Genomic DNA, 27,130 nt, shown 5'->3' with positions numbered 1-27,130 from the left:
TGGATATCTCCACAAACGATTTTGTATGAAAAGTGGGAGGGACTGGTTGGATGGGCTAGAAAATGGGAAATATTTACTACTAAAGTGTAGGAGTTTTGGGAGGAGTAATGGGGCTAGGGGTGGCATTGGAAGGGGTTTAGGGAGGGGCAGACACCCACTCAAAAAGTGGAAGCACATTCATATTCACAAGCTTTATTTCAATTGTTACTACAGCCAAAAAGGACCCAAAACATTAGTATTGTACTCCAACTCAGAACTTGAGTAAGCCCAGCATCACACATGGCCAGCCACTGGTATTGCAACCCTATTTTTATTGTCATTGAAAATAAAAGAGGTAATGAACATTCTATCCCTTGACCTGAAAGAAGCCAGCTTGTGTTCACACTAACAAATATGCTTCATGGGCAAAGATGGTTTATGTATGCCAATTGGAGAAAGAACTGTCACACCAGATGACCCCTGAGATTTCTACAACCATCAACACAAGCTGGAAAACAATGTATGAATCCTAATACAGGAGTCTAAATCTAGATAGGATAAGGCTGGCCTGGGCTTCATCTAAATGGTAGGACACAGAGTTTACTTTCACCTTCACATTATTTGTCACCTGACGCACTAAGAAACAGCTGAAAATACCAAAAACATAATGACACAGATTTACTACTAATTTTGGAGCAAATTTTAAACTTAATTGGAATTCTCAAAGAATTTTTGTAGGAGTACTAGAAATCTGCATATTTCCAGTAGTCAAATGCATACACATCTCCTCCTACAGAAATGTAGCTAATTTATATTTTCTAATGGAGAAATATTATATATTTGGACTGATTTACTTTTTTATTTAATTTCTCAATGGAAATAATGTTTTCAGAAGTAGAAATCCTTGCCTTAGATTCCTATCAAATTTTGGGGTGCTCCCTCCCTTTTCCCACCCCGAAAATATTCTGACTCCTGCCCATCATAGGAGTACTTTTCTGAGGATTTTTATGGTGGGAATTTACCATCAAAAGTGTGTACATATATAAATGATGTCTCTTACTATCAGTATTATTGTTTCCATTGCATTTGCAACTATTCTCTTCTGTATGTATCCATGAAATTAGCAGGGGTGATAAGACAGAGGTGTGGTACAAATAGTTGTCAGAAAGTCAGGCAAGATTAGAAACAAAAACGTTTCTTAGTCATCTCCAAACAGGAATACAATTATCATATAAGTGTTAACAAAGATTGACAAGTACATATGAAAATCTTACAATGAAAAAAAAATTCTTACAATCAGAAAAAATCATTGATGGTTGTATTCCAAATAATATTGAAAGTGGTGTTGTTGAAATACTCTGCCTAATTTATTTGCAAAAGGCTTAAAATATGAAAAATACAGACCTCGTTTACTGCGACATAGTACTTTTCCTTCAGGAAGCGGGGCGAATTGTCATTCCTGTCTCGCACTACAATCCGTACTTCATGGTTGATGATGATACCAACTTTTTGATTTATACACTGGACTTGAACAACAATAGATTGGATGGAGACAGGAGGCTATAAAGCAAAGTGGAAAAAGCGTTAATGTTAAACAACTTTTTTATGCTAAATGTAGCTGACATTGCAATTCAGTTTGAGTCCACATAGTACTTTAGTGAATTTCTCAGCACTCCACTCATTAGAATAACAAACTCCCTTATGGTTCTTCTCTTTGTAATACCAAAGCTCACCCAGAATTCAGCTAACACTTTACTAATTATATTAATCAAAGTAACTCAGAGCTCTGTCCCTAATAACATTCAGACTCACATAGAACCTTATGTTGGGTGAAGGGTGTCTGAAATTTTCGTCAACCGTAAGATTTAGGGACTGGTTAGATAGGCCTAGGATAGGCTACTCTGTAGATTTCCGGCCAACTCTCTGCTCTGAAATTCAATTGTGTTTGTCTGGCCTCCTTACTCTTTTAAGAACAACAGAGATGCTCATTTGAGTTGTAAATTTGTTTGGAAGCTGGCGTACTGGTTTGGTACTTTGCTGGACTCATCTAGATTCTTGGTGATGTTAGGAGATGGGATCTGGGCTAGGCTTGAGCTATATTCTCTGATGGTCTTTCGCCTGGGCTGTGTGCCAGGATTTAACTCGTTGCTGGTGAGGCATGTTATAGACTGGTCAATTGCTTCATCTTGGATATGGTTTGGGCTCTCACCTGGTTTTGTCTCTAGGGTATCTTTTCCAGCCTTGAGATAGCATTATCCTGGGGTGTTGGTAGATAAGGTCTCTTTAACATGTTTTGGATCCAGACAGGAGATGTCTGAAATCTTTGCTGGACGGGTATTATGGGACTTTAAATCAGGGTACAGAATCAGGCAGAGCTTTAAGCAACACTTCCAACAGATGAAGTTATGGACAGGGTCGGTCTCTGGAAGGACTTCCCTAACAACCATATAGCAGAACATGGCTCGATATTGCTATGGACTTTGATTTGATCACAGTTTGGCCGTGAGTATGACCAGGCACCAGACAGTGTATTGCTTCTGGCAGAACCCTGTGTTTTCATTTGAGCTTTATTTTAGTTTGAGCATAGCTGTACACTAAGCTTGACTTATCTCTTACCTGACCTTGAAGAGGGGCTAAGTTCAAGGATGGTCTGGACTTGCAAAAAGTGCAAACATAGGGCCTCATTTACAATGAATTGGTGAAGGGCTGCGCCACAACATTTTCTGTTGCGCTGAACCAATTTGAATGTGCAGGAATGCAGCATATTTACAAGATTCCTGTCCTTTTTTGCCTGTGCCATCGTAGAATTTGCTGCCTAGCGACAACGCAGGCCCGCTAACACCTAAGTACAAGGGTGTCCGCATTGTTGGCAGGATTGCTTTTTGTGCCGGAAGGGGCGTTTTCCCCATTCTACATGTGGTGCAGAATGCAGCACACATGGAAATAGGAAAAAAGGAGGAGAAATGAAAACAATTCTCATCACGCCTGCTCTGGGGAGGCGTAAGATTTTGGCACTGCCCCAACTTTACCTGATTTTGTAAATCTGGGACAGCATTAAAATGCATGGGTATTGCATGAGAACATCCATCGCAGCGTCCATGCAATGACTTCTTGATGCAGGTTAAGGCAACGCAGTGTTTTGGGCTGCCTTGCCTTACTCCATATCTATGAGGCCATTCAAAACCATGCAGGGTGCCTTTGCGTTGCCTCATAGATATGATTGACAGGCCTCCACCACTTGGGCGTCAAAGAAAGTGACATTCCGACAGCCCAGGCCTCTTGTGAATGAGCCCCATTGTTCATAAATAGTAAAGGACCACAAAGTTATATTTCAATTTAAATTACTTTTTACTTCACTGATTAGGCATGAATATAAAATAAGGTTTACAGATTTGAATGTGAGGTATATTCATTGACTAACATACATTTTAAGCCTCTTTCCTTATTCTTACAACCATTATTTGAACATAGGTTTGACCTAGGATTTTCTGAGTCTTGAACATAAGGAAAGATAAAAAATAAGATGCATTTCATGTTCGCTCTGGGCCGTGTTATAGATGCAATACATACAATTTGAAGGTGACCATCTTGATGTACAGCTAGCCAGAGGTAGGATACCTAGATGAAATTTGATGTAATGAATTCTCATTGAAAGCGATATCTTTGAATCAAGGTATATCTTTTTCCTTTTCCCACAAGGCGTTTATGGCACAGATACACGAGGGCAAAATAAGATTTAATCACAGTGTTAAAATCTTTTGTGAGTTTTGTGTATCATTTAAAAAAATATCTAACTGCAATACTTACATGAATAATCACGGTTGAATCAAGCAAATGTTATTTAACCCTAAGTGCAACAGAGTATTGATATGTGGGCAATCCGTGGGAGCATTAATTTCAGGATTTCATTATTTTTTTACATACACAGGAATCACAAAATTTCCCAAATGCAAAAATATGAAAAACATACAAATTATATAACATATATATGATACATGTAAAACACATAACCAAAATAATATTAAAAATAATTTTAGACTCAGGATCTGTACAATTTAAACTACAACACTGCCATGGTACCCATGACAACTGACTGACTGGGGAAACTTTAAACGTGTTAGCAGGGGCAATATCCCAATAGTGATCGTCCTGGGCTCACACACAATTTCTTTTTAAATACATTTTTCAAAATTGCCTAAAATAAAAATGTCTTTTTTTGAAAAAAATCATTCGATCATAGTAATTGAGTTATGTGATCATGTTGTGAATGGGTGATTGAATGGTAATCAGCATTGACATTTTTCTTGATGTTTACTTGTGGGCATTTTCTTGCTTTACCATTCTATATGCCTCTGCCTGCTTTGCGGAATCAACATTTGGTTTAGACTGACAGGGGCAGTTTGTGCATTCACTCCAAACACTCACACAAAGGGAGCTGAGTTGTACCCTCCATATCCTAATGAGGCTTCCTGAGCTACAGTGATGAAAGGAGTTGTCACTGGCACCTGAGTAGGGCTGTGTCTGCCTTTCACAATGCTGTGTCCACCCCATGTAATGTGGCTGGACCAGGGAGGACAAAACAGGTTCTAGTAAGCAAGAGAGACTTTCTTTGAAACCTGCACACTTCAAAGGCTGAAAGTAGTATAAGTAGTGGGGCCCTGGAACCAGAACTTTAGAACACTTCTGGATTAAGCAAACCCTGCCAAGAAAAAGAGTTGAAGACCTGGATAGCTACAAGGATGAGTACTGCCCTATTGCTGTGTGTTACATTGCTGGGTTGGCCTTCAGTTGCTGCTTCTTTCTGTGGGCAGTGGAAAGGACTGGACTTTTTCTTTCCTATGGTATCCTTCTTCAGAAGATTCTCCAAGGGCTTGATGTAGAGCTTGTCTCCTGTTAAGAAGTCTCAGAGACACAAAGACTTCCTTGCAGCATCCCTGAACTCAACTACTGGGAGTTCTGTCCTGCCTTGTGGTGCCAATTCCAAATCTGGCCCCTGGGAGGTTGTTTTGTTGCTCCTGTTGCTGAAAATCAATGCATCGCCCTTCAAGCATTGTTTTTACCTCCACAAGCTGCAGTGCAGTTGAAAAACACAGGCATCACTGCAGTGCAGCAGATAATATCATCAGCAAATACAAAAGAGTTCCCTTGAGTTCCTATCTCTAAGTTTTAGTTGAGTTCTGATGTTAATTAGAGGTCTCCAAAACTTATACACTTAATAGGCTTCCTGTGTATTACCTAACATGATTTTTCATTCATTCACAACTTCTGTCTCAGTTTGAACTATCAAAGTAGCACTTACATTCTAGATTGATATATATTACGTAGCCAAGGTGTGTGTGTTATTTCCAAAGATTTATTTTATCTTTATATAAAACAGTTCAGACTTACAAACACATTTTGCATTTAAAAACACATATATATCACAGTTGCATAGGTATTCATATATGGGTTTGCATAAGCTTATTCAGTAATATACAAGCCTAATATCTTAATAATCCCAGAAGAACATACATTTGCAATAAGAAATACATTTAAAATTACAATCAAATTTCAAGTCGACGCGTTTCGGTGGATCTTGCTGTATGCACCACCTTCCTCAGGACAGTTAAAAACAATTCTGTGGAAATAATATTTAACAAACAATGTCACTACCCATCATTGGCATACGTTTACACAAGTTAAAAACATATTAAAACCATTTGTGCCATTGATGTTGGAGGATTTATTACCACCTTCCTACAATTTCTACTGTGTGCGACTATACTATTCCAGCGACAGTATTTATGAGCATAACAATCTCTCATTTTGCATGTTGAAATCTTTATTTCTGGCATTGGTCTATTGTCCTACTACTCGATATTTTCCCTGTGCTATTTTTATGTTCCAAATACGAGACATTTATATAGAAGTATCATCTTTCATACTCTGATTCACCTTCATTCATACACAGTGTATGGTACAGTTTTTTTCGCATACCTTAAGTATGTTCACCTTTTGCCCCGTTGATTAATCGAAGGCCAGTTCCAACTAGTATGGTTTTCTTTGTTCTATGTTGAAGGAAGACAGACATTACGTTTGTTTACCTCTTGTTCTAATCCTTCATATGCATCTCACTCTTTTTATGCATTGTACTTACTGGATAAAATTATGGTGTGTTTCTATTCCACCCTTTTCACTATACTCTTTTCAGTATTCTTGACATCATATGGGCACGTCTTTCTTGTTTTTATAAAATACGTACTGGCACCTTTATTATGAAAAAATAATACATCAATTTTTCAAGTATTGCTGTTACATTATTTCCACCTTTATTTCTATGTATAACAGTTACTCGTGCTTACCAGTATTGAATTTAGAGTGTTTTCAATCTGTCATTCTTCTTATTCGAGAGTTTTGTCACTTCTGTTTACGCTTATTTTCGGGGGTTTCTCAATTGTCCCAAGATCAGCGTTCTAATACTTAAAGGGAATTGAGTAAAAAACGTTTGTTATTCTCTGTGGGTATGGCGATATATTTCTTCACAGTGTCCTCGCTGTCTAATAAAGTGAGCCTATGTTTACCTCCACATCGCTTCTACAAACACTGTTTTTAATATGATGTGGTTTCGCTTAATGCGGCCTATTCGGCATTTATTTCAAGTTATTTCATGTTTTTAGATTAAGAATTAGTGTTTTTAATTATGACAGTTCTTTTTTAGTCTATTAAACTAAGAATAACCTTCATGGGGTTTTAATTGTCATTAAGTGACGCCAATATCTTGAACGTTTAGTATACATGAACGTTCAAGATATTGGCGTCACTTAATTGAAAAATTGATGTGTTGTTTTTTCATAATAAAGGTGCCAATACGTATTTTCTAAAAACAAGAAAGACCTGCCCATATGATGTCAAGAATACTGAAAAGAGTATAGTGAAAAGGGTGGAATAGAAACACACCATAATTTTATCCAGTAAGTACAATGCATAAAAAGAGTGAGATGCACATGAAGGATTAGAACAAGAGGTAAACAAACATAATGTCTGTCTTCCTTCAACATAGAACAAAGAAAACCATACTAGTTGGAACTGGCCTTCGATTAATCAACGGGGCAAAAGGTGAACATACTTAAGGTATGCGAAAAAAACAGTACCATACACTGTGTATGAATGAAGGTGAATCAGAGTATGAAAGATGATACTTCTATATAAATGTCTCCTATTTGGAACATAAAAATAGCACAGGGAAAATATCGAGTAGTACGACAATAGACCAATGCAAGAAATAAAGATTTCAACATGCAAAATGAGAGATTGTTATTCTCATAAATACTGTCGCTGGAATAGTATAGTCGCACACAGGAGAAATTGTAGGAAGGTGGTAATTAATCCTCCAACATCAATGGCACAAATGGTTTTAATATGTTTTTAACTTGTGTAAACGTATGCCAATGATGGGTAGTGACATTGTTTCTTAAAAATTATTTCCACAGAATTGTTTTTAACTGTCCTGAGGAAGGTGGTTCGTACAGCAAGATCCACCAAAACGCGTCGACTTGAAATTTGATTGTAATTTTAAATGTATTTCTTATTGCAAATGTATGTTTTTCTGGGATTATTAACATATTAGGCTTGTATATTACTGAATAAGCTTATGCAAACCCATATATGAATACCTATGCAACAGTGATATATATGAGTTTTTAAATGCAAAATGTGTTTGTAAGTCTGAACTGTTTTATATAAAGATAAAATAAATCTTTGGAAATAACACACACACCTTGGCTGCGTAATGTATATTAATCTAGAATATAAGTGCTACTTTGATGGTTCAAACTGAGACAGAAGTTGTGAATGAATGAAAAATCATGTTAGGTAATACACAGGAAGCCTATTCAGTGTATAAGTTTTGGAGACCTCTAATTAACATCAGAACTCCACTAAAACTTAGAGATAGGAACTCAAGGGAACTCTTTTGTATTTGCTGATATAACTTACCCTGTTCCCCTGAGACACAAGGGTTACTCTCCTTTGATTTATACTGCAGATAATATCATCACAGCACCTGTCAGTGGCCAAAGAAACCGCTGCAGCCCAAATCCTGAGCACAGAATCTACGAAGTCCAACACTACTACTCTAACTCCAACAACAGGCCCTTCTGTGTACCTTGAAGAATCAACACATCACCTGTTTACGGCAGCAGAAATCAACTCAGTGCCTAGATCGCCACTGCATTGACCTGTAGCACCTGGATTTTCTCACGGATCGCACCTGTGCGCCAAATCTACATGGATGCTGGGCTTTCAGTAAAAAACCAATGCTTCACTACCCCTTGTAGTAAGAAACCGATGCATCACCTTCTCTACAGTAAGGAACTGACGCATCACCTCTCCCGGAGCAAGGAACCAATGCATCACCTTCCCTGTGAGTATGGAACTGACGCATCACCTTCCCTGCGCCCCTTTTCGTCCTGTAACTTTGACCCTTCCATAGTTTCCTATGGACAGAACTGTTTTCACCTTTTAAAAATCATCACTGGTGTGGTGTCCATCTGTAGTGATTCGACTGTTGTCCAGTAGGTTATATACAAACAGTTTACACATTGCTTCTCAGATAAGCCTGACTGCTCGAGCCAAGCTACCAAGGTTAGATTTGTAACTCCCTTATCCTGACTGGAATGAAGGGTCCCTACCTGGACAGGGTAAAGACCTGCCAACTAGATACCCCCATTTCTAACAGTGTGTGTGTGTTTGCTTGCTTTGTGTGTGTGTGTGTGTGCATGTTTGTTTGCTTTGTGCTAGTTATTGTTCAATCACATGCTTCAGGACGTAATAGTTAATGGGCAGGTATGTTCCCTAGGATGGAGAGGCAGGGGGCAGTTAAAGGTACCACGAATAACACAACTTGCATTTACGTGTTTGCATCACACCACAGTTGACACCCAGACCATGGTAGAGGGACTTAACAGCCCCAGAAATGTGGACTGCTTGGCGGGTGTCCACTTAATGGCCCTTTACATAATGTTTCACTGCCAAGATATGGACAGTGGGGCTCTGACGCTGTTGTCAATGTCTTTAGAGGGGTACTTTTAGCCATCATTTTCAAGGGGGAGTGACTGCCCATGCCTTGCATGATTGAGGCATTTCAAGGCAACTCTTAAAGGGGAATCTTGTTGGGCACACTAAAGGTGTTAAGGCTCCAATGTAAGCCACAGTCTTAATCTATCCATAGGAACTCTATGCTCATGTGCATAATTCATGGATATGGAGCATTTACACAGTCCAAGTATATCTCCCTTTTGTAATGCACCAAGTTCCAGTGGCAAACATGAGTGAGAGCTTCATATATAGGTGGCTGGACCAGGGCATCCAGCAAAAATCATCACATACCATATGCTCACATTTTCTTTTTTTGCCTTATTTAGAGTGTGAAGGAAGATGATGTTCCAGATTGTGGAGCTGCAATCAGCATCTCCATCGGGTAAACTAGCTATTTTATCATTAGGCCAAGTGGAACAGAATCAATGGGCCTTGTTTATGAGAAGTGTCGATGCGACAAAGCAGTGATGCAACACTTCTCAGTGCGCCCCACCATGCGACACCATAGATGTGCCGTATTTACAGTACGGTGCATCATGCTGCAAAGAGTTAGAGATACACCAGTATTAGTGAGGTATCTGTTGGTGCAAAAGTGACGCATTGCTGGAGTGTGCCTGAAAACAGATGCAACTCCAGCAATGTGTCCTCTCACATGGGCAAAGCCCGTGTGAAAGGGCCTGCGCCACCCTTATGCCTGCCATGAGGCAGACGTAAGGTTTTGATGGAATGGCATCCTAGAAATACGTAGATATAATGTAGCACAGGGGTTTACAAAATGTCGCATCTGGCTAGATGTGTCACTTTGGAATTGTGGCGCAACGTGGTGGATTATTTATGCCGCCATAGCATCACAAAAAGTGATGCAACAGCAGCATAAATGTGATGCAGGGCTTCATAAATAAGGCCCAATGTCCCTGGCCAGCTAATAGTGGCCTTTTCAACATCATTCTTGCTGTTAAACATTCTACTTCAAACAAGACCTTTGTCTGCGCTTACTCTGTGGTGGTTCGGGGGGTCATGAGGGGTTGGCGGGCCTTGGGGGGGTGGCGGTGGGTGTTGTGGCCCTGTTGCTGCTCCGAGCTGCATGATAAATAGCTCCATGGCATCTGTTGATCTTCAGGTGTGCCTCTGGGCTGGGCTCCCTTTTATGTTGCAGGTTGTCGTCTGACTTTACACCAGGTCAGGGCAGGTGTTAATTTCCTGCTGCTAACACACCTCATCGCCTACATTGTGATCTTATCGCCAATCTGGGTGGACGTTGAGAATGTTGCGGTGTGGTGTTGTCGCGATCAGGGCTGTTTCTGTGCCAATGCATGACTGGAATTTCATTTGGGCTTCCTCTTACATTTATTAGCTTTCCAAATACTTGGAGAGTTATTGGGCCAGGTACAATCCCACACTTTACCAATGGCTTGAGAAATAGCTTCAACCATGGACAAAGAACCAGCCGAGAGGGACTTTGTACTTAAATAGCCTTGTTTAGGTGACAGTGATCAGTTTTGATGCTTTGTGCGACTTCTTCTGGACGTGCTAGTTTTTTTTCCAGTTTTTATAAAACTGTACACCTATGCATCACTTTTTTTAAACACTAAACTAACTTAAGGGCCCGTTCTCATCAGACATCAACTGGCTTTGCAATTTTAAGGACAGAAGTTATTTTTTCAAAAAACTAAATTTGCACAAATTTTCATCTATTTTTTTTTTACTTTGTCCAGGTGATAAGGGTCACAGGCACATTTTAAGAAAATGGCAATGCAAGCCTGTGATTGCTGAATGTTTTTGCCTATGTAAGTCAACAACAGCTGTTTACACCTGAGCTAACATGGAGAGGCCCTGGTTTGATGAGACACTATAACTTTGCCATCTTCTCTAAGTATAATTAGATCTTAGCAAACTATCTCAACCTAAAAAAATACAAGCATTGGTAAATACATTAGGTTTCGTCTAATAATATATATATATATATATATATATATATATATATATATATATATATATATATATATATATATATATAATTTACCAATCCAATCCAAACTGGTATAAGGAAGGCACTGACTCCATGAATTTAACTCAAGAAAGAGTGTTTATTCCATCATGCTGCACAGACGCGTTTCGGCGGAAGCCTCCGCCTTGTTCACTTACTCTGATGATAGTGACGCCTGCATATATACAAAATCACATGCTGACACATCTAAACCAAAGCTGTAACCTTACTGGTTGTCCGTTGCCATCGTTACCATGAGTCATAGCATATACTATTGATAGACATAGAAGAGTTTTTTTATATAGAAGAGTTTTTTAACGTTGCAGGAATTTGTTTCCCCCTTCTTTCCAAAAATATGTTGCCATATTGCTACCACATACCATGTCAGTTAATATGTAAATTAGTAAAATAAACAAGAGAAATGCATTTAAATAAATGATTCTTCATTACGTGTATGGATTAGCAAAGCATTGCATACTATTAACCATATCTCGTGATTTTTATAAACACAGTCTTGTCTCGCACACCACTGCACAATTAAGTTCATTGTGCAGGCTGCAGATATGAATCACCTCCGTCATTTTAGTACAACTATACGTCGTCTCCCAGTGGAGTAGGTGATATCATATTTACTAGCAACACTTTCATATTCACTTGCTATTCCCATGTCTATCACATCTATTTATGACATATTTCAGTTGGCTAAATATCAGTGAAAATTCAAATAATAACATATATAGTACAAATGTATATACAATAATTCTTGGACAGAGTTGTACATGGAATGGAATTTGTTGAGTGGGAGAAGTGTTTACTACTGGACTATAAATGTACTGTTAGAGCTTCGTCTGAATTAAGGCCATTGGGAATCTTTGAATCTGACAAGATAATGTATCTCGATTCCAGGCGTCTTAAAGCCAGTCTCCGATTCCCTCCTCTCGGATTTTTGGGGACACTATCTATTACAAAATAGGAAATGTGTTTAATACTACCATCATGTAGTGTATTCACGTGCCTGGCCACTGGATATGTGGGGTCATTATTGGTGATAGCACGCAGATGTTGAAGAATCCTAATGTGGGCTTGATGGATTGTACTCCCCACATAGCGCTTTCCACAGCTGCACATCAGAACATATACGGCATATTCGGTCTTGCACGAGTAGCCGCCCCTGATGGTATAGGGTTTGTTCCTGAATGGTACTGTGACCTCTTTCATGTTTATACCCTGTTTACAGGCTTTGCACTTTGTGCATTTCTTAAACCCTTTTTGAGGCGGTGGCCACGTGGCAGCTTTTACCAATGTCGGAGCATTACACACTAATTGGCTGCGCATTGACTTTGCCTTCCTGCATGTTATGGAAGGTTTGTTGCCATTCAGGTGTCCTATCACTGGGTCATTTCTTATTAGTGGCCAGTGTTTTTGTAGAATTCTCCTCACATGATTATGATAAATGTTGTATCCCGTTATCATCCTAGGGATGTTAGATGTGGGCTTAGGTTGTTTGTTTTTATTCTCCAGTTCTTTTGCAAATAGCAGATCCTTCCTGTTCTTAGTTTCACATTTTTGTTCTGCTATTGCTAATGTTTGTGCTTTGTAACCCCTCTTGCTCAGTCTCTCAAACAAGTCAGCTTTAGCTTTTTCTACACCTACTGCAGTGCTGCAATTACGGGTCATTCGTAGGCATTCTGCATAAGGGATAGACTCTTTGAGTTTTACAGGATGAAAGCTTTGTGCGTGAAGCACTGCGTTACCTGCTGTTACTTTTCTATAGGTCCTAGTCTGAATTTTGTCGTGTTCCACATAGAGTTCTATATCTAAGAATTGTATAACCTCTTTACTAGTGGAGCACGTGAATCTCAAATTTAGAGCATTTTCATTTAGATCTTTCGCAAACACCTGAGCACTTTCTATTGACCCTCTCCATAGGATGAAAATATCATCTATGTAGCGTTTATACAACACCACATTCTTTGACAAACTCTCAGCATGGGTTGTCCCAAGTACTTGCTCCTCCCACCAGCCCATATGTAGGTTCGCATAGCTGGGGGAGAAGCAAGTACCCATGGCTGAACCTTGTAGTTGTTTGTAATGCAATCTGTCAAACAGGAATGTGTTGTTGTTCAAACACCATTCCACCATTTGTATTATCATCATTGAGTGTTGGTATAAAGCTATAGGTCTTTTATTTAGATAGTGTTCCAATGCTCTAAGGCCATCTTTATGTCGGATGCTCGTATACAATGCTTGGACGTCTAACGTCATAAATACATACTCATCATCCCAATTGACATCATATATTTGTTTGAGAAAATCCCCACTGTCTTGTATGTGAGAGGGTAGATCTTTTACAAATGGCTGCAGGAAATAGTCCACATAAGTGCTGGTATTTTCGAACAAACTGCCAATGGCGGATATAATTGGTCTCCCAGGTGGTCGGGTTGGATTTTTATGTATCTTTGGTATCAGATACAATTGGGGCATAGTGGGATAGTCATTCTTCAGAAAATTAAATTCCAGTTTGTTAATTAGGCCCATATTTCTCCACCTGTATAGTTCTGCATGATACCGTTCTTGTATTCCCACAATCAGATTAGGGCTTACCCTGCAATAGCATTCCTGATCCTGCAATTGTGACATTGCTTCCTCATTATACATTTTGAGTGGCCACAACACTATATTCCCACCTTTATCAGACCAACGTACCACAATATCAGATCTTGCTTGTATTTTTGCAATCAAAGCATTGTATTCCAGTCTCCGGTTGGAATTTGTAGTGCAAAATTTTCTTGTGCTCACAAACGATAGTTCTTTTAAATCTTTTATCACATTTTCGGAAAAAAGGTCCAAACCATCTTTTAACAAAACTGGCATAAATACAGATTTGGGTTTGAAATGTGTTTGTATAGATTGATACGTATTCAAATTTGCTTGGTTGGCTATCTCACCCGGTGTCAATTGGCTTAATGATTCCTCATATTCTAGGGCATTCAGATCTCCCAGGGTTGCCATATCTGCAATGCTTAAAATACTCCCAATTTCCTGGCCAGGTTCCAGAATATTCGTTTTTTTGTTTGCACAATTTATGAAATATTTCTGTAGTTTTAGTTTTCGTGTGAATTGAAACAAGTCTATTCTGGTTTGGGCATAGTCAAAATTAGTGGTTGTGCAGTACGTTAATCCCAATGAAAGTATTTTTGTCTCACTTGGTGTTAGTTCTAAGTCGGTTAAATTTATAACCGTGTTATCCAGATTATTTGCAGAATCGTCTTCCATCATCGTTTCCTGTTCTTTCTGTATTTGGGCTTGCTTTGTTTTGTGGTGTCGCCACCCCCAGTGCCTGTTCTTTCTTTTTCTGCTTTTTGTTTTTTGCTTTGTTCCATGTTTCCCTTGTTCCATTCTGATCGTGAGGTTGTCCGAGGCCTTAAAGATTTGAGGCGCTGTAACCGAAAAAAAGCTAATTCCTGTGCTGGATTTGGAATAGGGCCTGTCAAACCCACGGAGCTGTTACTTTCTAAGTCTGATTCCACCGAAGTGCTGAGTTCTGTACCACTGGAGGCGGGTGTTGTCTCTAACCCACTAGCTGTCGCCGACAATTGCTGCCTCTTGATATTGTCGAACTTCCTGGCAAAAGTGTACATTCGCCCGTTTATGTAATCATTGCGGTCCCGCTGAAATTTTATTGCCTTTCGTTCTTTTATTTCTTCTTCCAATTTTAATAATCTTTTTTTGATTTCGTTTAGTGTAGTGGTTATTTCTTCTTTGTTTTCCCTTGCATCAAGATCTTTTAGAATTTCTTTGAATCTAGCAATCAATTTATCCCGGTCACTGGCCGCATACTTGATTAGTATCCTAAGCATGTTTTGTGATGCTTGTGCATTGTTATCAGCCCAATCTTGCAGCATTGCCGGGTCTGGGTTCTCGTAGGTCGGGGCTACTAAAATTCTTAGTCCTCGTGGCACCCTGCCTACATCCAGATAACGTTGTAGGGATTTGATCTCCCACCATTTAGACATTTCTTTCTTCCGTAGCTTTTCTAATTCTGCGCACAGGTTTTTGACACTGTTATCCTTGTCAGATACTGCTATTGTGGCTGGTTCCTTGCTTTTCGTAGCTGCACTTGTATCTGCATCTACAAATACATCCAGTGCGGCCTCCTCCCGCTCTCTGTCCCATTCCGCAGCCATGTTCACAGTTTAAGGAATTTTATCTGTTGCTTGTGAAAATTCACTGCCCGTTATAAGTAGTTTCTCAAAAACGGGACTACCTCTCCCATAAACCTTTGCGGTATTTACTGACTCTGGTATCACAAACTTTCGCCGTCCTTCCTGAAAACCCGCAATTGCCCTCCAGCCTTCACAGGTATTCGGTTAGTCAGCTACCAGTCCGCGTCCAGAACAATCAGTCATTTCACAATTGCCGGTTTCGGGGGGCGCTGCGTTTTTCTCTCCTCGAGAGTTGAACCAAACAATTGTCCCAGTCGCACAGCGCTGCCAAATCGAGGAGGGTCAGTGTAGGGATTCCCAGGAACACGAATCCTTCATATGATTTACCAATCCAATCCAAACTGATATAAGGAAGGCACTGACTCTATGAATTTAACTCAAGAAAGAGTGTTTATTCCAACATGCTGCACAGACGCGTTTCGGCGGAAGCCTCCGCCTTGCTCACTTACTCTGCTGATAGTGACGCCTGTATATATATTAAATCACATGCTGACACATCTAACCCAAAGCTGTAACCTGACTGGTTGTCCGTTGCCATTGTTACCATGAGTCATAGCATATACTATTGATAGACATAGAAGAGTTTTTTTCTTCGCAGTAATTTGTTTCCCCCTTCTTTCCAAAAACATTTTACCATATTGCTACCACATACCATGTCAGTTAATGTGTAAAGTAGTAAAAGAACGAAAGAAATGCATTTAAATAAATGATTCTTCATTACGTGTATGGATTCGAAAAGCATTTCATACTATTAACCATATCTCGTAATTTCTATAAACACAGTCTTGTCTCGCACACCACTGCACAATTAAGTTCATTGTGCAGGCTGCAGATATGAATCACCTTCGTCATTTTTGTACAACTATACATCGTCTCCCAGTGGAGTAGGTGATCTCATATTTCTTAGCAACACTCTCATATTCACTTACTGTTCCCATGTCTATCACATATATTTATGACATATTTTAGTTGGCTAAGTATCAGAGAAAATTCAAATAATAACATATATAGTACAAATGTATATACAATAATTATTGGACAGAGTTGTGCATGGAATGGAATTTGTTGAGTGGGAGAATTTTTACTACTGGACTATAAATGTACTGTAAGAGCTTCGTCTGAATTAAGGCCATTGGGAATCTTTGAATCTAACAAGATAATGTATCTCGATTCCAGGCGTCTTAAAGCCAGTCTCTGATTCCCTCCTCTCGGATTTTTGGGGACACTATCTATTACAAAATAGGAAATGTGTTTAATACTGCCATCATGTAGTGTATTCACATGCCTGGCCACTGGATATGTGGGGTCATTGTTGGTGATAGCACGCAGATGTTGAAGAATCCTAATGTGGGCTTGATGGATTGTACTCCCCACATAGCGCTTTCCACAGCTGCACACCAGCACATATACGGCATTCTCGGTCTTGCACGAGTAGCCGCCCCTGATGGTATAGGGTTTGTTCCTGAATGGCACTGTGACCTCTTTCATGTTCATACCCTGTTTACAGGCTTTGCACTTTGTGCATTTCTTAAACCCTTTTTGGGGCGGTGGCCATGTGGCAGTTTTTACCAATGTCGGAGAATTACATACTAATTGGCTGCGCATTGACTTTGCCTTCCTGAATGTTATGGAAGGTTTGTTGCCATTCAGGTGTCCTATCACCGGGTCATTTCCTATTAGTGGCCAGTGTTTTTGTAGAATTCTCCTCACATGATTATGATAAATGTTGTATCCCGTTATCATCCTAGGGATGTTAGATGTGGGCTTAGGTTGTTTGTTTTTATTCTCCAATTCTTTTGCAAATAGCAGATCCTTCCTGTTCTTAGTTTCACATTTTTGTTCTGCTATTGCTAATGTTCGTGCTTTGGAACCCCTCTTGCTCAGTCTCTCAAACAAGTCAGTTTTAGCTTTTTCTACACCCACTGCAGTGCTGCAATTATGGGTCATTCGTAGGCATTCTGCGCAAGGGATGGACTCTTTGAGTTTTACTGGATGAAAACTTTGTGCGTGAAGCACTGTGTTACCTGCTGTTACTTTTCTATAGGTCCTAGTCTGTATTTTGTCGTGTTCCACATAGAGTTCTATATCTAAGAATTGTATCATCTCTTTACTAGTGGAGCACGTGAATCTCAAAATTAGAGCATTTTCATTTAGATCTTTCGCAAACGCCTGAGCACTTTCTATTGACCCTCTCCATAGGATGAAAATATCATCTATGTAGCGTTTATATAGCACCACATTTTTTGACAAACTCTCAGCATGGGTTGTCCCAAGTACTTGCTCCTCCCAGCAGCCCATATGTAGGTTCGCATAGCTTGGGGAGAAGCAAGTACCCATGGCTGAACCTTGTAGTTGTTTGTAATGCAATATGTCAAAAAGGAATGTGTTGTTGTTCAAACACCATTCCACCATTTGTATTATCATCATTGAATGTTGGTATAAAGCTATAGGTCTTTTATTTAGATAGTGTTCCAATGCTCTAAGGCCATCTTTATGTCGGATGCTCGTATACAATGCTTGGACGTCTAACGTCATAAATACATACTCATCATCCCAATTGACATCATATATTTGTTTGAGAAAATCCCCACTGTCTTGTATGTGAGAGGGTAGATCTTTTACAAATGGCTGCATGAAATAGTCCACATAAGTGCTGGTATTTTCGAACAAACTGCCAATGGCGGATATAATTGGTCTCCGAGGTGGTCGGGTTGGATTTTTATGTATCTTTGGTATCAGATACAATTGGGGGGTAGTGGGATAGTCATTCTTCAGAAAATTAAATTCCAGTTTGTTAATTAGGCCCATATTTCTCCACCTGTATAGTTCTGCATGATACCGTTCTTGTATTCCCACAATCAGATTAGGGCTTACCCTGCAATAGCATTCCTGATCCTGCAATTGTGACATTGCTTCCTCATTATACATTTTGAGTAGCCACAACACTATATTCCCACCTTTATCAGACCAACGTACCACAATATCAGATCTTGCTTGTATTTTTGCAATCAAAGCATTGTATTCCAGTCTCCGGTTGGAATTTGTAGTGCAAAATTTGTGCTCACAAACGATAGTTCTTTTAAATCTTTTATCACATTTTCGGAAAAAAGGTCCAAACCATCTTTTAACAAAACTGGCATAAATACAGATTTGGGTTTGAAATGTGTTTGTATAGATTGATACGTATTCAAATTTGCTTGGTTGGCTATCTCACCCGGTGTCAATTGGCTTAATGATTCCTCATATTCTAGGGCATTCAGATCTCCCAGGGTTGCCATATCTGCAATGCTTAAAATACTCCCAATTTCCTGGCCAGGTTCCAGAATATTCGTTTTTTTGTTTGCACAATTTATGAAATATTTCTGTAGTTTTAGTTTTCGTGTGAATTGAAACAAGTCTATTTTGGTTTGGGCATAGTCAAAATTAGTGGTTGTGCAGTACGTTAATCCCAATGAAAGTATTTGTGTCTCATTTTATATTTTATGTTTTAGATTAGTGAGAAGTTGTGCAGTATAAAGATTGGACCAAAACCACGCAACTTGTGAAAGTGGTCAAGCCGGACCTGTCCTGATTTTGAAGTAAACAATACAGGGCAACAATACAGTTACCAATGCTGGAGGGAGGGGGGGGTGGCACTAGGAGATTAAGTGAGGGGCGAACCAGCGCTTTGAAGCAGCGTGAAGAAAGCATGATGCACTTTATCATGCAGTAAATAAATACATGTTGCCATGCAGATTGCCTCCCTGTTCCTTCTCACACAGGGATATCGTCAAGAAATGGTTCTAGGAAGATGTTTCAAAGCTGTGTCTGAGATAAGGTTGTGCTTCCTTTTAATTCATGAGTGGAACCGGTCACGTTGAGGTGGGGCAGCTGGTGTACAGCTGTTATTGAAGGCATGTCACCTCTCATTAGAACTAGAGGGCATGAAAACAGGGGACATTTGGTCCCTGGAAAGGTCATGAAAACAGGGGACGTTTGGTCCCTGGAAAGGTCAGGCATGAGGCCTTGTGGGCTGATCCCCTCTCTGAAAGTGACTGATTATGAAAAGCATTTACATCAGAAATCTTTGGTTATGAGGCACTTTGCCATTTGTGAGTGACGTGGCCGTGAGGTAATCTTCAGGAAGAGTGTGGCTAAAGAGGTGTTGTCTTAGTGAAGCTGAGTTGTGAGGAGCGACCATTCCACCCAATGAGGGTGTTGTTGAGTGTAAGATCTTGTTCTCCAAGTAGGTATGGTTGCATTGTAGAGCTCTTCCCTCAAATGGTACCTTGTGTGGTTGCTTCAGCAGATGTTGACTATGAGGCTGTATCTACCACACATTTCGACTTCAGTAGCAATGAGGGTCCGGGAGCTATCACCCTTTAGCAAGGCGGGAACTGTCATTGTGAGGGAAGAGGGAACAGTGCCTTCTCTTCTGCAGGTGGTGTGGGATGAGGTGGTCAGTTCTGCATCTGAGAATCATGGTGGTTGTGGGGGATGTTAGAGGTTTGGTGGCTTTCCCATCCTTGATATAATGATGTGGTCTGTAAGGTGACCACCTCCGCATGTGATGTTGCAAATGAAAGGCCTGCAGAGAAGGGGTGTGAGACTGTCTCCACTTTGACTGGTGATCTTGACAATTTGTTAGCCGCCCCTTATTGAGTGATGTTGGCTTCCAGAGTGCTTTCTTCCAAAGGAGTGACATTGGCAGTGGACTCCTCTCCTATTATTGTGAGATGTTGAAAATGAGTGAGAGATGCTCTCTCCCTTCAGTAACTAATCTATGGCTCTCCTCTAAGAGATGTGCTTCTATGGTGGTAAGGCGGATTTACTCTGCCCTGGAAAGGTACTGCTGGGCTGGTGCTCTGGTACACTCCCCTCCATAGATGATGCTTCTTCAACTTTTCACTTGATTATCACTAAACTTTTATTGTTGAAACAGAGCCTAGGCTGCTACCCCCTTCTTGCAGTGATGTGCTCGCTCCCCGGGAGCATGTGGTAATGGCAATGGTGGGCCTTCTATCCCTCTAGACTGTGGTATAATTCTGTGCCGTTCTCTCCCATCCCCTGAGGATTTGTGCTTTTGGCAATGATTGAGCCTGCTCTTCTCTCAGCATGTGGTGCTAAAATGTATGGTACTCCCCCATCCCCTGAGCAGGAGTATTGACAGTGGTTGTAGCTACTACCCCCTCAGCAGGTGGAACACAGCTGTGGCATGCTCTCTCATCCCATGAGCATGTGGTGTCAACAGTAGTTTAAAACTTTTCTCTCCTCAGCATGTGGTATTTGGCCGCAACATATCTCATGTACCCTTTACATGTAACACAAATAGTGACTGGAAGATGTTCTCGGCTCAGCATGCATTATTCAGGTGTGAGGTGCTCTTCTATGCAGTGTTGGCAGTGATTGAAAGCTGCTATTATTCAACTGTCAGGCACTCTCCCATCCCACAAGCATGTGGCATTAGCAGTGATTGAAGCTGCTCGTCACTCAGAAGGTGGTATTCAACTTTGAGGTGCTTTTGCCCTCTGCTTCCCTTACCCCCAACCCACCCTCATGGCATATTGACCCTGTAGTGTAGTTCCTATTATCCCAATAGGCTCTGCGCATTGGAATAATACCTTCAACAGTAAAGGCCCAGACCAGACGTTAACTAGGTCTACTACTGTCGATATTAGACTTAAAGTTTTGGGTTTTGCCAGCTAGCTCAGAGTTCACTAGAAACTTTCTCGAATGTTCAGGAAGGACTTAACTTCCCTGATTAGATAAGAAGGGATTTAGTTTCTGACAACCATAGAACATGACAACTTTGCTCTCCCCTAATCAAGAGTATATCTCGAGAGTCGTGTGAACAAAAGGCAGTTTATTTTACTCAGTCAGTACGTGCATTCTTAGTCTCATCAGATTGTAGAGAAAAGGAAGAGACGGGTGTGTTCAATAAAAAGGTGTGATTTATTGATCAGTCTCTTTTCTCATACAAGAGAAATGGATCGATATTATTGCAATACTTATAGTTAAGTAAAGTGCATACATTAAAAGCAATAGTATAAAGTAATACTGTAAAAACATTGATATGGTTTCTAAGCCATAAGATGTTTTAAAATGAATAAAATATATTACATACACATATACATTTGACTAAACGTACTCAACTGGTGTTTCTAAATACGCCTACCCCGTGTACCTGACCTAAGTCTAATACGTGGGCGGGAATAGAAAGTTACAGTTTAAGTTAAGTTTGTTTTTGCCAAGTGAATAACTAAGGAATTCTCTGTGAGGGGTTATTCAGTTCTGTACCTGGAATCTAGGTTGAATGAGGGATGGTATCTCTCGTCTCTGGTCTCGATATTCCAGGCTGCCTGCGAGGGCTACCCGGAAACGCCGGTGCTGGATTTCTCGGCAGGAGAAAGCAGCTTCTCTCAGCGCGTCAGGAAGGCGGGGCTGCGCCAGCGGGGTCTGCTCTGCTCTTCGCTTCGGCAAGTATGGCTGCTCCGTCTCGTCACCACCGCGTGTGTTTGCATAGGGCAATATCGGTAATATTTATACCTTTAAGGTGCCGAGATTGACGTAAGGATGGACATAGATACGTCAATAAGGATGTCATACGACTTGCTCGTTAGCACATTCTTTTGCTGAAGTTCTCGGTGAAATCAAAACAATGGCCGCAGGGTTTTGCCCAGGTTGTCATAGGTTTGATTTGTTATGAGAACTCCGTATGCCTTATCAGGGGCTGGAGGAATATCGCTTGTCTAATTAGATCGCAAGCGTTATGACCTAATCAGATAACACGTTCCTGTGCCGTAGTGTGACTGCGTCAGATAACGGTATCTGCATCATGGGGGTTTTCTGCCTCATGGGCTGACTGCTAGTTAACTTGTTGGTTTGTTTAACCAGAATAGGGTCAGGAATAGGGGGATCGATTCAGAACCTATAGGAATACATCACAACCCTTAACCACTTGGATGCTAAGGGGTGTGCTAGTAGGTCCATGTAATTTCCATTGAAATCAATGGAAACTCCATGACGAGTTACCCTTGTCATTAGCAGTGAAGGGGTTAAGGCCCCTGCTGTTTAGTAGGTGGTATTCGGCTATGAGTATTTCTGCTGACAGTGAGGTGTAATATTGAGTGGCTGAACACTGCCTTCCCCTCAGCCTGGTATTCAGCGGTGAGACACTCTCCCTTCCCATAAGCATGTGGCATTAGCAGTGGTTGAAGCTGCAATCCCCTCAGCATGTAATCTACAGCTGTGAGGTGGTCTTGTCCGAGTGAGTGATGTTGACTGTGAGGTATTCTCCTGTCTCCTGAGCATGTAATGTTGACAGTTGTTGATCACTGCTCTACCTTAACAGGTGCTATTTAGCTGTAGGTGCTTTTGCCATCTCCCGCCCATCCACCCAACCCACTCCCATGTTACATTGACCATGGCTTAAAGCCCCTGCCATTTGGTAGGTGGTTTTCAGCTCTAAGGTGCTCCTGCCGTGAGTAAAGTAGAAAGTGAGGTAACCTCCTCCGCTGAGTATGCAATGTGGACAGTGAGGTGTAATACTGAGTGACTGAATGCTGCCTCATCAACCTGGTATTAGGCTGTGAGGTGCGATTGCCTGATGTTGATATTGAGGTACTTTCCTGTCCCCTGAGCCCATAATTTTGACAGGTGTTTGGAACCGAATTAGACTGCTCTCACTGGACTCTCAGTTAGTTTAACCCTTACATCCTTATTTAGGTTCTTCTTCACTCTCAGTCTTACCTTAGGCTCTATGGGGCATATTATCAAGACAGGCGATAAAATTATCGCCATTTTAGCGGCAGAAAACGGACGCTAAAACGGAGATAATGGCCTTGATAATATGCTGTATGGAATTCCAATTGAAGCCAAAGGTAAAACTGCCTCTAAAACGGTGATAATTTTATCGCCTGTCTTGATAATGTGCCCCTATGTTTTACTAGTATGTGGGCATCCTGGCTCTTCTGTGTGCGCCAGAATGAAAATGTTTAAAGTTGTTGGCACTGAGGTGTCACAATATTAATGTGGCTGGCGCCGAGAATGATGCTTAACATGACGACCAGCAATCGATCATGTCCTATTTATTGTAAGAAGGGTGGGAGGCAGCAGCGAGGAGAGAGCCATGCAAATTTACTCTTTTCCTGATGGCACTGGCCATGAAACATACTGCAATGCCCTGATCTACCCGGGGGGTTGGTATAGGTGGTCTCAGTAGGCGTTGGCAGCACCGGAAAATAAGCTACGTCATCCTACCACTGGTTAGAAGAAACTGACTGTGGCGCTAGTGTGCAGAAAAAAACAGCATAAGTCGCCACTGGATGCCCATGGAGCTGTGTCTGGTGCATTGGCCCTTTGTTTATTTCAGTGGTATCATTCAAGGGAGATAATGCCACATCAGGTTGCAAATACTAGACCCAGTTCAGGGGGCTGAACTCAGATGGGGTAAGAACAAAAACAAGCATTTGCAATGCAACAGGACTCGCATTTATGCAAGTTTAAGCAATTGGCATTGTAAATGACAATGCCTTTTATTTATGTTTTATAAACCAAAATATAAATAAAAGGCATTGTCATTTACAATGCCAATAACTCAAACTTGCATAAATTGCAAGACCTATTGCATCACAAATGCATGTTTATGTTGGTTGTTTGTGGGCGATTTTTATGGTTTAATGGGCCAGTTTTTACTTTTGATGTCACTGATGTAAACACAAGCGTTGCCTGCAGCAAGCACAAATGTAAGCAGTCTCCCATATTTTGCAAAATATTTAGACATGGTGCCATTACACGTTCAAAGCTGCACTGATTTGTAAATGTGGGCTACTTTTCTTTAACTACCTTTTGGTGAAACAACTTTTATTTTGGTGCCCTGGCTTATTGTCTCTCAGTACGGCCCTGAATGATGCTCATTCAAATATAGAGTGCAGTGTCCATAGCCAGGTATGGGATTCGTTTTAGCCTACAAAATGTCTAAAAAATGGGCATGCATTGGAACATACGTGGTGGAGCTTGGGCATTACCTATGGCGATGAAGCAGCAAACTATCATGGGCCTGTTAATAAAGGGCGGAGTGCATGTTTTCTTGTCCAGGTTAATGTCTGTGCAGCACTGCAACATATAAAACACTGGATCACAGCACTTCCCACCTGGGGACTTGAGGTGCAAGCTTTTGCAACAAATACACTAACATTGGAATTGAGGGACTTGGGGCATTCATTGACAAATGTGTTCGGCACCCTTTAACGAACAGTCTGAAAAATGGGTGCACTTCTTTTGATCTTATGGTACCATCAGGAGCCATTTGGCGAAAGTCAATGTAATGCTGTTTTATTCATTTTTTTAAATCAATTTATGGCTACCTATGAAGTGATACAATGCCTCATGCTTCCCGGGAAAGTAAATTGAAAAGTAAAGAAACTGTGCAACTCGGGGAAGTGGGGGAATAAAACAGAGCGCAGCAGTGGAAATGAAGGTCCCGGTGTGGCCTCCACATCTCGTGAATTTGTGCAAATCCCTCCATCTAAAACGTGGAGTGAGACGGGAGGTGAGGAGGAGGGGTGCTTCATGCCACACACAGGAATTTGCAGGCACTGCGGTGCACGTTTGTTTTACCATTCACAGTGGGCCAAACTCACCACTTAACTGCACCTCCTAAAAGCAGTGGTAATCATCCTGCAAGGTTCTCAGGGCATCCCCGCATTTGAACACACAGGCTGGCTAAGGCTACTGCAGGCAGGGGGCAGCTGTGGAGAATGCTCTCGGGAACTTTGCCCCACGCCCACTGGGTGCCTTGCTGGGGCGGTGTTAGACGAATGTGGCTGCTGCCTGGAGTGTGGCAATCTGGAAGGGCAGATCTTGACGAGCTGCGAAAGGCGCGGCTCGTTAGTGAGAGCAGAGAAAGTGGGACGCAGCAGCTGGGAAAAGACATGAGAATGAAAGTAAAACCAGCGCGGTGCTCATGAAATGGGCGCAGCACTGGTAAAGTATGTTCACAGTTATTTAAACAAGTGCGAGCAGAAGAAAACTATCAGATCAACAGCCAACAGAAAGCAAGATAAGAACAGCAATGCCACAGTTAAATGAATCGCAAGCGGTATGACAAATTACATGGAGTTTCACCCAACATACCGATTACTTTATGTCTCACTGAGACAGCGCAATCAGCGCATGCGCTGCCAAGGAGAGACATAAAAAGGACAACAACCCTGGAGGCAGACATAGATCAATCAGAAATGCAAGGACACAGCAATAAAATAGGGACCACATAATTTCTACCTGCAACAAAAAACCAACCAAATGCAATCATCTTCGGGAAGCATTTGTAAATGTATTTTAAAGATACGGAATGGACTCTCGGGTGTCAGAGGCAGGTGAAAGTTAGTGTGCAGCCAGGGAAGGTTAACTTAAAATTGAAAATGTAGGAGAAATGTAGGCAGGCACGCTGTCATGAAAAGTATCCTTTAAATGCGAAAGTAGTTCTAGCAATCAAAGCGATGAGAGGCAGATGAGAATGAGTAATCAGGCCTCCGGAAACTAAAAAGAGAAGCACACAAAAAAAGCATTGGTAAAAGAAATCTCAACCAATAGAATCAAAGGAAAGCTAAAGTGACAAGCCAACGGACAAATACGAAGTGAAGGCGGGATATAATCTTATTTTAAGATATATCAAATACAATGGATTTCACAAGCACAGCGCAAGCGTTGTACAGGCAAAAACTAAAAATGGGGAAGGACAAAATTAGTATTCCACCTCCAGAAAAGCATAGAAGAAAATCAGGGTTAACAGCTCTCAGTGCTGACACCTTCCCTTGAGGAGAATTACTTGAACTATGTCTTATTAAGAGTATTTATCACCTAAATATGTACTGAGATGCAGTAAAAATAGGTCATGTATGCATCATGAATTCTAAATCCACCTCGCTCTCAATGTTGAAATTGAAAAGACAAATTATTTCAATAATAGGAAATGAAAGGTGGCAGTAACCGAGCAAGAAAAGTCATGTTCTTTCTATTTGTAAATGAGAATCAAGCAGGTAACCCGAGGTCATTTCTCTACAGTGCAGTCCCAAAGGTATCTGAAAATCACCTGCACAGAAGAAACCTGTAATAAACCCTTTATATGAGTGATCAGTGCCACTGCTGAAGGAGGATATTCCCAGAGGTTCTTAACTTTTACTCAAACTGTATCTTACGGTTCTTAACTTTCACTCAAATTGTAATCCTGCGCAGAGGTACATTAGAGTTTCTTGCTGTAAATCAGAAGGCCATAAGAAGGTCTACTTTACAGAATATTGATTCTTCAAATTGTCTTCAATGACTTCATAGTATCTAGGGTAAATGTTTCTAATGAGCATGCCTGTCAAAGACGATGGTACCAATAATGCCCTAACTACTGGCTTTACCTGTAATTCTTTCAAAGAGATAACTTGAGAATTGACAGCAATTCATCTTTACAGCTGTGTACATTGCTGCAGATAATTCATTTATTTCTTCAGATTTTTTTATTACATGTCATCTGTATGAAGGCACCACCTAAGCATTCCATGCGGTGAACACAACTATGCAACAGGTTAAGTATCTAGGTTATTAAACAATTATCAGTAATTTTCCCCTCCCTAGTTGAGAAAATGAATTAATTGATATAGATTAATGGACTGAAACGTTCAAAGGTTTACTTTTGGTTAATTCACATACTGTAATTCTATATGGAGATCATTTTGAAGCACTGAAAAGGAGGCAGAGGCAGTGGGCAGTAAAAGGTACCACGAGTGGCAGTGCAACTTGCATTTGTCTGTTTGCACCACTCTACAGTTGACACCCTGACCATGGTAGAGGGCCTTTACGGCCCCAGAAGTGTGGATGTCATTCAAGACTGCTC

At 40.8% G+C, this 27,130-nt stretch overlaps 1 protein-coding gene across 1 annotated transcript in view; it reads right to left on the bottom strand.

Moving 5' to 3' along the window:
- Window positions 1–27,130, bottom strand: part of PCDH15 (protocadherin related 15) — a 2,579,312-nt gene that overhangs the window by 1,792,151 nt on the left and 760,031 nt on the right. Inside the window, exon 5 of the mRNA XM_078642873.1 lies at window positions 1,384–1,539. Within this exon, the coding sequence (XP_078498999.1) occupies window positions 1,384–1,539 (156 nt within the window). The remainder of the gene's footprint in view (window positions 1–1,383; window positions 1,540–27,130) is intronic.

This window comes from Lissotriton helveticus, chromosome 5_1 (assembly GCF_964261635.1).
Source record: "Lissotriton helveticus chromosome 5_1, aLisHel1.1, whole genome shotgun sequence".
Classification (NCBI taxonomy): domain Eukaryota; kingdom Metazoa; phylum Chordata; class Amphibia; order Caudata; family Salamandridae; genus Lissotriton; species Lissotriton helveticus.
This window is presented reverse-complemented; position numbering and strand designations above follow the sequence as displayed.